Source organism: Cebus imitator, unplaced genomic scaffold (assembly GCF_001604975.1).
Source record: "Cebus imitator isolate Cc_AM_T3 unplaced genomic scaffold, Cebus_imitator-1.0 Scaffold457, whole genome shotgun sequence".
Classification (NCBI taxonomy): domain Eukaryota; kingdom Metazoa; phylum Chordata; class Mammalia; order Primates; family Cebidae; genus Cebus; species Cebus imitator.
In genome coordinates this window covers 224,572-234,831 of record NW_016107772.1, presented here as the reverse complement: position 1 = coordinate 234,831, position 10,260 = coordinate 224,572, and the positions used below count along the sequence as shown (strand labels likewise).

The 10,260-nt window shown below is 41.3% G+C and overlaps 1 protein-coding gene across 1 annotated transcript in view; it reads right to left on the bottom strand.

Annotated features, from left to right (window-relative positions):
- ISY1 (ISY1 splicing factor homolog) overlaps positions 1 to 10,260 on the bottom strand; it is a 29,316-nt gene that overhangs the window by 13,461 nt on the left and 5,595 nt on the right. The window contains exon 6 of the mRNA XM_017511929.2: positions 2,746 to 2,858. Coding sequence (XP_017367418.1) covers positions 2,746 to 2,858 — 113 coding nt within the window. The remainder of the gene's footprint in view (positions 1 to 2,745; positions 2,859 to 10,260) is intronic.

Below are 10,260 nucleotides of genomic sequence, written 5' to 3'. Positions count from 1 at the left end.
GCTGGGCATGGTGGCGCGTGCCTGTGGTCCCAGCTACTCAGGAGGCTGAGGCAGGAGAATTGCCTGAACCCAGGAGGCGGAGGTTGCGGTGAGCCGAGATCGCGCCATTGCCCTCCAGCCTGGGCAACAAGAGCGAAACTCCGTCTCAAAAAAAAAAAATTAGCCAGAAGTGGTGGCACACACTTGTAATCCCAGCTGCTCAGGAGGCTGAGGAACGAGAATCGCTTGAACCCAGGAGGCAGAGGTTGCAGTGAGCCAAGATCGTACCGCTGCACTTCAGCCTAAGTGATGGAATGAGACTTTGTCTCAAAAAAAAAACTAAGGTAGAATAAAATAAAACAATTTAATATACATGTCTACCTTAATATATAGTAATTTATTGACATCAAACTGTATTCCTGATACACTATTAAGAGAATAAAGCATGTAGTTAGAATATTAACAAATTCCAATAAAAGTAAACATACATATTTTGAGACCAAATTCTAGAAAGAGAAATAGAAAATGTTAATCACAGTCATTTTGGAGACTAGGAAAATATATATTATATTTTTATATAAATTATATAAATATAAATTATATAAATATAAATTATATAAAAATATATTATATATCTATAATGTATATACTAATATATATTTTTTATAATTTTTGTATATTTTCTTTTCTCTGCACAAAAATATGTACTGTATATACAATCAAAGTTACCATTTTGAAAAGAAAAACAAAACCTAGAACCAAAATTGCACATACAGTGAGTATCATTTCAATTATGTCATTCAAACAAAAACAATGGAAGGAAAAAAAAGATTAAAAAAAAATGAAAGAGGATATTCAAGTGGGTGCTCTTAGGTTATGGCATTGTGACTGAGTGCTGTTCTGCTTCTTTGTACTTTTCTGAACTTAGTGATAACATATTACTTTTGTATGTAGAAAATAAAAATGAAATTATTAAGCATTAAAAATCTCTGGAAGGAAATACAGAAAAACATTAACAGTGTTGAATTTGGGTGGTGGAACTTAACATTTCACACATTAATTTTTTCATACGTCTGATGCCACTTTCGTAGGTGGATTAATAAGCTGCTTTTAAGCAGCTTCACAGGTAAAATAAAATCTCCACTACAGAACTGCTGAAAAGGTCAGGCAAGTGCTCACTTTGGACGGACATACACTGAAATCGGAATGATACAGAGAAGACTAGCATGTAAAAATAAAAAAGAAAATAAAAAACAACAAAAATAAAACAAATGAAAAGAAGAAAAGAAGTTAGGCAAGACTCCCAAGAAAAGGCTCCTAGCGCAGTGCCTGGACACAAGAGGTGCTGCAGAAATCGGAGTGCCTTTCCTCTTCTGCAGTGGGAAGGCTGAATGCTCCATCTGTTTGTACTAGAGTGAGAATTATGGTTAAGTGTTAAGACTTTCTCAAAGGTGAAAAGATCAACAAGTAGAAAAACTGCAAGCTTCTTATACAACACGTTATAGTCCACTGATTAAATACTACTGTTTCCAGTGATCTGAGGTAGGTCTCATCACAAAAGTGTGAACAAATTAGGCTCTGAGGCAGGAATTTTCAAAGCCAAGACCCATTAGTGCGTCATGAAATCAGTTAAGCAAGCCACAAACATCAATTTTTTAAAAACCAAAACAGAACAAAATAAAAAATATCAAAGTATACCATACTTAGTGTTTTTTTTCAGTACCTTTCTATGTGTGATGGGTTGTGATTGTGTGTGTGTGTGTGTTTTACCAATGAGCCACGTTCCTAAAAGTTTGAAAGATACGGTTCTGAAGTATTGTATTTATACAAGTACAAAAAAAGGACAGAATGCAGTGTCTCTAAGGCCCCCTCAGATAATAAAGCCAACAAATGGCTGTCTCCAGTTTCTAAGGCGCTCAAAGAATGTGAGGAACCATGGTCTTTTTTTTTTTTTTTTTGAGACAGGGTCTTGCTCTGTCACCCAAGTGGCGTGATCACAGCCTCCACCTCCCAGGCTCAAGCAATCCTCCCACCTCATCCTTTTGAGCGACTGGGACTATAAGCATGTGCTACCCATGCCTAGCTAATTTTTAAATATTTTATAGATTCAGGGTCCCACAGTGTTGCCCAGGCCAGTCTCAAACTCCTGTGCTCAAGTGCTCCTCCTGACTCAGCCTCCCAAAGTGTTAGGATTACAGCCATGAGCCACTGCACCCAGTGAAGGACCATGGACCTTTTTTTTTTTTTTTTTTGAGACAGAGTCTTGCTCTGTTGCCCAGGTTGGAGTGCAGTGGTAACCTTGGCTCACTGCAACCTCCGTCTTCCAGGTTTAAGTGATTCTCCTGCCTCAGCCTCCCAAGTAGTTGGGATTACAGGTACATGCCAAAACACACAGTTAAATTTTGTATTTTTAGAAGAGGCTTTTGCCATATTGGCCAGGTTGGTCTTGAACTCCTGACCTCAAGTGACCCGCCTGCCTCAGCCTCCCAAAGTGCTGGGATTATAGGAGTGAGCTACTGCGCCCAGCCACATGGTCATTTTAAACACGAGGCCCAGAGATGAAGCAGCTTCTACAAGGGCTTCTGGCTGGTGCACACAGATGCCCTCTCTGCTCTGATGCATATGCTGTGGAGTCTTCCAGTATCATTTTACCCAACCTGTTCACAGGTTTCCTGAATCAAGGGACTACTATGGCAAGAATAGGCTGGGAGCTGCAAGGGCTAGAAAACTAGACAAGATTCACCACTGGGGCTGCCATGTACTCACTCCATAATCAGGACCCCCGAGCTCCTTTATCCGGACCTCCCAGTGTCCTTTCTCCCGCAGCAACTTGTTAATTTCATCATTCAGGTCACGAATTCGAAATTCACCTAAACCAGCTAGAAAACAAAAAGGTTAACAGTATCATTCTATAAAAATGAATGTCAACACCTCCAACACATACACTCAGTATCATACCCTTAAAATAAATGTCAACACCTACAAAGGTATACTACATAAAAATCCTCATCTAAATTGATAAGAAAAACCACCCAAATAAATAAAAGGACAAGAATTATAAAGAGTTCCCCCTAGCGTAACAAGAAAAAAAAAAATCCTTGAAGGCCGGGCGTGGTGGCTCACGCCTGTAATCCAAGCACTTTGGAGGCCAAGGCGGGCAGATCACCTGAGATCAGGAGTTCAAGACCAGCCTGACCAACATGGTGAAACCCCGTCTATAAAAAAAAAAAAAAAAAAAAAAATCCTTGAAAACAACTTCATCCTCATTAGCAATTAAAAAATATAAACAACTCTGAAATGACCCGGCAGTTACATTTATACAACTACTAAAATAATAAGCTCCTAAGAGGGAGGGAAGACAGCATCCAAGGTCAGCAAAGACACAATGAGGCTGAGATAGGCACCCAGGGCTGGCAGCATTCCATGATGATTTAGCCTTTTTAGGAAAACAATGTATTGCTATATGGGAAAATTTTTTAGCAAGGACTACAGGCCTGAGAATTACGCCTAAGGGACTAATTGAAAGAGATGTGCACAAATTTCGCTGTGGTGGAACTGCGGCATCACACCACAGAGGAGGGAAAATGGTTAACAAACCTTAATACATTGAAATCAAACATCACATGGCTGTTGGAAGGGACAATTTGCACACAGTGGAGATACAGCAAGGCCTTTATGAAGTAATGTTGGATGTGCCCAGCAAGGAGGGAAAAAAATTAAAAAAAATAAAAAATAAAAAAAGAAGTAACGTTAGATGACAACAGCAAGTCCAGAAGGGCTCTTACATCTGGATTACAGCTAAGACTGATGCTCTAGCAGATGGGCATGACAGTACCTCTAGGGCTGACGGATATTGCTTGTGGAGGTGGTGGCTTACTTGAGTATGCAAATCTGCTGCAACTCATCCAACTCTACATTAAAAATGGGTGAATTTTATTGTATGTAATTCTTGCCTGGATAAAGTCCATTAAAAAAAAACGTCAAACAGGCCAGGTATGGTGCTTCACGCCTGTAATCCCAGCACTTTGGGAAGCCAAGGTGGGCAGATCACTTAAGCTCAGGAGTTCAAGACCAGCCTGGGCAACATGGTGAAATCCCATCTCCACCAAAAATATTTAAAATTAACTGGGTGTGGTGGCCCATGCCTGTGGTTCCAGCTATTTGAGAGGCTTAGGTGAGAGATGCACTTGAGCCCTGGAGGCAGAGGCTGCAGTGAGCTGCGATTGCACCACTGTACTCCAGCCTGGGTGAAAGAGTGAGAACTCCACTCAAAAAAAAAAAAAAAAAAAACCAAAAAAAAAAAAAAAAAAAAAAAAGTCAAGTAAAAAGAATACATTGTAACTGGGTGCAGTGGCTCATGCCTGTAATCCCAGCATTTTGGGAGGCTGAAGAGGGCAGATCACTTGAGATCAGGAGTTCAGGACCAGCCTTGGCTAACATGGGGAGACCCCGTCTCTACTAAAAATACAAAAATTAGCTAGGAGTGGTGGCGCACACTTGTAATTCCAGCTACTTGGGAAGTTGAGGCAGAATCGCTTGATCCCAGGAAGCAGAGGTTGCAATGAGCCGAGCCTGGGCAACAGAGCAAGATTCTGTCTCAAAAAAAAAAAAAAAAAAAAAAAAAAAAAAAAAAAAAACAAAATTAAAAAAAAAAAAAAAAAAAAAAAAAAAAATACATTTTACAACCTCCCACTCCCATGTTCTGTTCTGTTAAGAGAGAAAAAGACAGCAAGACAACCAAGCCCAGTGGCTGCTGCCTGTAATCCCAGCACTTTGGGAGGCCAAAGCAGGCAGATCATGAGGTCAGGAGTTTGAGACCAGCCTGGCCAATACGGTGAAACCCCATCTCTACTAAAAATACAAAAATTAGCCAGGCATGGTGGCACGCGCCTGTAGTCCCAGCTACTCCAGGGGCTGAGGCAGGAGAATCGCTTGAGCCCAGGAGGCGGAAGTTGCAGTGAGCTGAGATCACATCATTGCACTCCAGCCTGGGTGACAGAGGGAGACTCCGTCTCAAAAAAAAAAAAAAAAAAAAAAAAAAAAAAAAAAAAAAAAAAAAAAAAAAGAAAAAAAAAAAAAAAAAAAAAAAAAAAAAAAAAACAGAAAAAGGAAAAAGACTTGCCACTACCACCATGGTGAGACTTTCCAGTGCTAAAGACACAGAGAACTCAAGGCAGTCAACCCTCTGAGGGCCTCAACCAAAGCAAAGTGAGGGCTTCTGGAATCCTCTCCCAAAGCAAAGCCAAGGCATCTTAAAGAAAACAAGAATCACACGTTTTATTATTTTCTATTGACTTGTCAAAAATCTACATATAAAAACATTACTTTTTGGTACCTAATTATATGAGTTTTCACAAATGCATATAATTATGTAATCATCACATAATTAAGACACAGAAAGTTCCATCACCCCAAAACATTTCCTTATGCTCAACTATAGTCACCCCCTCCCCCTACCCAACTCTTGGCCACCAGTAAACACACTATATTGTGTTCCTATAATTTTGCTTTTCCAGATCATATAAATGGGATCATAAAATGTGTAGCATTTTGAGTTTCGTTTCTTTCCCTCAGCACTAAGCTCAAAGCATGCTTTTGAGACTCCATATGTTTTAATTTTATTTATTTACATTATTATTATTATTTACAGAGATGAGGCCTTACTATGTTGCCCAGGCTAGTATCCAACTCCTAGGCTCAAAGCGATCCTCCCAACTTGGTCTCCCAAAGTGCTGGGGATTATAGGGATGAGCCACAGTGCCTAGCCTATATGTTTGTTATTATTACGTATTATTTTATTATATAGACCTCAGTTTGTTTAACGATTCGCGAAAAGGACCTTTGGGTTGCTTCCAGTTTTTAGCTACTATAAACATTATGTATGAGTTGTTGTGTAACAGAAAAGGATTACATTTCTCTTGGACAAATACCTAGGAATGGAAATGCTGGATCATAGGTTAAATGTATGTTTAACTTTACCAAACCCCATTCTAAAGTGGCTGCTCCATTTTCCCTTCTTATCAGCAGTGCATGAGAGTTCGTTACTTCACATATTTGCCAGCACTTGGCATTGTCACTATTTGTTTAAGTCATTCTAAAAGGTGTGTAGTATCCCACTGTTGTTTTAATCTGCATTTCCTTTATGACTATTATGTTAAACACATGAAAAGATGCTCATCTGCCTCTACATATATATATACTTTTTGAGACAGAGTCTTGTTCTGTTGCTTAGGCTGAAGTGTAGTGGCACAATCTCAGCTCACTGCAACCTCTGCGTCCTGAGTTCAAGCTATCCTCATGCCTCAGCCTCCCAAGCAGTTGGGATTACAGGCATGAGCCACCACAACTAGCTAATTTTTGTATTTTTAGTAGAGACAGGGTTTTACCATGTTGGCCAGGCTGGTCTCCAACTCCTGGCATCAAGTGATCCACCTGCCTCGACCTCCCAAAGTGCTGGGATTACAGGCATGAGCCACCGCGCCCAGTCTACATATTTTCTTTGGTAAAGTATCTGTTCAAAATTTTGCCCACTTCTTAAAACAAATTATATTTTCTTATTGATGAATTTTTAAGAGTTCTTTGTCTCTCTTCTCTACTGAATTGTCTTCATACCTTTGTCAAAAGTAAACTGACCAGGCCAGGCACAGTGGCTCCTGCCTGTAATCTCAACACTTTGGGAGACACAGATGGGAAGATTGCTTGAGCCCAGCCTGGGCAACACAGCAAGAGCCCATCTTTACAAAAAATTTTAAAATTAGCCACGCAGGGCAAGGCATGGCGGCTCACACCTGTTATCCCAGCATTTTGGGAGGCCAAAGCGGGTGGATCACTTGAGGTCGGGAGTTGGAGACTGGCCTGACCAACACGGAGAAACCCTGTCTCCAGTAAAAATACAAAAAATTAGCCAAGTGTGGTGGCACATGCCTGTAATCCCAGTTACTCTGGAGGCTGAGGCAGGAGAATTGCTTGATACCAGGCAGCAGGTTGTGGTGAGCCGAGATTGTGCCACTGCACTCAAGCCTGGGCAATAAGAATGAAACTCTGTCTCAAAAAAAAAAAATTTTGCCAGGCATGCCGGGCACAGGGGCTCACACCTGTAATCCAAGCACTTTGGGAGGCTGAGGCAGGCACATCACTAGGTCAGGAGCTGGGGGCCAGCCTGACCAACATGGTGAAACCCTGTCTCTACAAAAATACAAAAATTAGCTGGGCATGGTGGCATGTGCCTGTAATCCTAGCTACTCAGGAGGCAAGACTCTGTCTGAAAAAAAAAAAAAACATACATATATATATATAAAATTTTGTATATTGAACTTTTTTTCTGTGACTTTGATAAATTCACTTATCCATTTTAGAAGTCTTTCTGTAGGTTCCTCGTGATTTTCAACATAAAAAATTATGCAGGATTTTCAGCTAGGCATGGTGGTTCACGCCTGTAATCCCAGTACTTTGGGAGGCAGAGGCGAGAGTATCACCTGAGGTAGGGAGTTCAAGACCAGCCTGGCCAACATGACAAAACTCCGTCTCTACTAGAAATACAAAAATTAGCCAAGTATGCTAGAGCATGCCTGTGGCCCCAGCTACTCAGAAGGCTGAGGCAAGAGAATCACCAGAACCCAGGGGGCAGAGGTTACAGTGAGCCAAGATCATGCCACTGCACTCAAGCCTGGGTGACAGAGCAAGACTCCATCTCAAAAAAAAAAAAAAAAAAAAAAAAAAAAAAAAAAAAAAAAAAAAAAAAAAAAAAAAAAAAAAAAAGAAAAAAAAGAAAATTATGAGGGATTTTCTACATTACAATAAAGAGAGTTTTATTTGTTACTTTCTAATCTGTATGCCTTTTATTTCCTTACTTTACTGCACTGGCTAGGATTTCTAGCATCATGCTGAATATGAGTGGTAAGAACTGGTGTCTTTGCCTTGTTCCAGATCTTAGGAGGAAAGCATTCAATCCTTCACCACTAAACAGTTTATTGGCTGTGGGTTTCTTGTTAGAAGTGCTTTATCAGGGCTGGGCATGGTGGCTCACGCCTGTAATCCCAGCACTGTGGGAGGCCACAGCAGGTGCATCATCTGAGGTTGAGGGCTTGAGACCAGTCTGACCAACATGGTGAAAACCGTCTCTACTTAAAATACAAAAATTAGCAAGGTGTGGTGGTTGGCACTTGTAATCCCAGCTACTCAGGAGGCTGAGGCAGGAAAATGGCTTGAACCAGGGAAGCAGAGGTTGCACGGAGCCAAGATCACGCCATTGCACTCCAGTGTGGGCAACAAGAACAAAACTCCATCTCAATAAAAAAAATAAAAAATAAAAAAAAGTGACCAGGCGCAGTGGGTCACCCCTGTAATCCCAGCACTTTGGGAGGCCGAGGCAGGCAGATGACGAGGTCAAGAGATCAAGACCATGGTGAAACCCCATCTCTATAAAAAATAAATAAAAAAGAGTGCTTTATCAGGGTAAAAAGTTCCCTTTCATTCTGTTTGCTGAATTCTTTTTTTCTTTTTTTTAGAGATGGGGTTTCACCATGTTGGTCAGGCTGGTCTCGAACTCCTGACCTCAGGTGATCCGCCCACCTCAGCCGATCCACCCACCTCAGCCAGCCTCCCAAAGTGCTGGGATTACAGGTGTGAGCCACCAGTCCTGGCTTGCTGAATTGTTATCATGAGTAAGCATCAAATTTTGTCAAATGCTTTTTCTGCATCTACTTAGATCATCATACAGTTTTTTTTCTTTAGAATGACATAATGAATTAACTTATATTTGAATGCTAATCAACTACGGTTTAGAAATCCTACTTAGTTGTGACGTGTTATCCTTTTTACATATTGCTAGGTTTGATTTGCTAATATTTTATTAAAGATTTCTGTCTATATTCATAGGAAATATTGGTCTGTAGTTATTTCTCATAATATCTTTTTCTGATTTTAGCATCAGAGTAATGCTGATACTAAAAGTCATAAAATCAGTTAAAAAGTGTTCCCTTGGCCAGGCACGGTGGCTCACGCCTGTAATCCCAACACTTTGGGAGGCCGAAGCGGGTGGATCACGAGGTCTAGAGATCGAGACCATCCTGGTCAACATGGTGAAACCCCGTCTCAACTAAAAATACAAAAAATTAGCTGGGCATGGTGGCGCGTGCCTGTAACCCCAGCTACTCAGGAGGCTGAGGCAGGAGAATTGCCTGAACCCAGGAGGCGGAGGTTGCGGTGAGCCGAGATCGCGCCATTGCACTCCAGCCTGGGTAACAAGAGTGAAACTCCGTCTCAAAAAAAAAAAAAAAAAGTGTTCCCTCTTCTTCCATTTTCTTGAGGAAACTAAGCAGAGTTGGTATTATTTCTTCCTTAAATATTTAGTAGAACTGACCAGTGAAGCCATCTGGGCCCAGAATTTTCTTTGTAGGAAGGTTTTTAGAAGTGAATTCAATTTCTTTCTTTTTTTTTTTTTTAAATTGAGATGGAGTCTCACTCTGTCTCCCAGGCTAGAGTGCAGGAGCCCAATCTCGGCTCACTGCAACCTCTGTCTCCTGGGTTAAAGTGATTCTCTTGCCTCAGTCTCCCAAGTAGCTGGGATTACAGGTATGTGTCACTATACCTGGCTAATTTCTGTATTTTTAGTCGACATGGGGTTTCACCGTGTTGGCCAGGCTGGTCTTGAACTCCTTACCTCAAGTGATCCACCCACCTCAGCCTCCCAAAGGGCTAGGATTACAGGCGTGAGCCATGGTGCTCAGCCTCAATTTCTTTAACAGAAACAGGACTACTCAGGTTTACCATTTCTTCTTGAACTTTGTCCCTAAACAGTAGAATTACTGACACTGTGGTTTATTCAGGATAATTATTTGTAGGATGCTTACCACATCCCTGGTCTCTACCCACCATATGCCAGTAGCACCCCTCCAGTTGTGACAATCAAAAATTTCTTCAGACACTGCTAAATGTCATGAGGAGGGTGGCAGAGGGAAGGCCCCTGGTTAACCTGGTTAAGAACCACTTCTCAGCCAAGCACAGTGGCTCATACCTGTAATCCCAGCATTTTGGGAGGCCGAGGTGGGTGGATCACCTGAGGTCAGGAGTTTAAGACCAGCCTGTCCAACATGGTAAAACCCTATCTCTACTAAAAAAATACAAAAATTAGCCAGGCATGATGGAAGTTGCCTGTAATCCCAGCTAGTCTAGAGGCTGAGGCAGGAGAATTGCTTGAACCAGGGAGGTAGAGGTTGCAGTGAGCCAAGATTGTGCCACTTCACTCCAGCCTGGGTGACAGAGCAAGATTGTCTCAAAAAA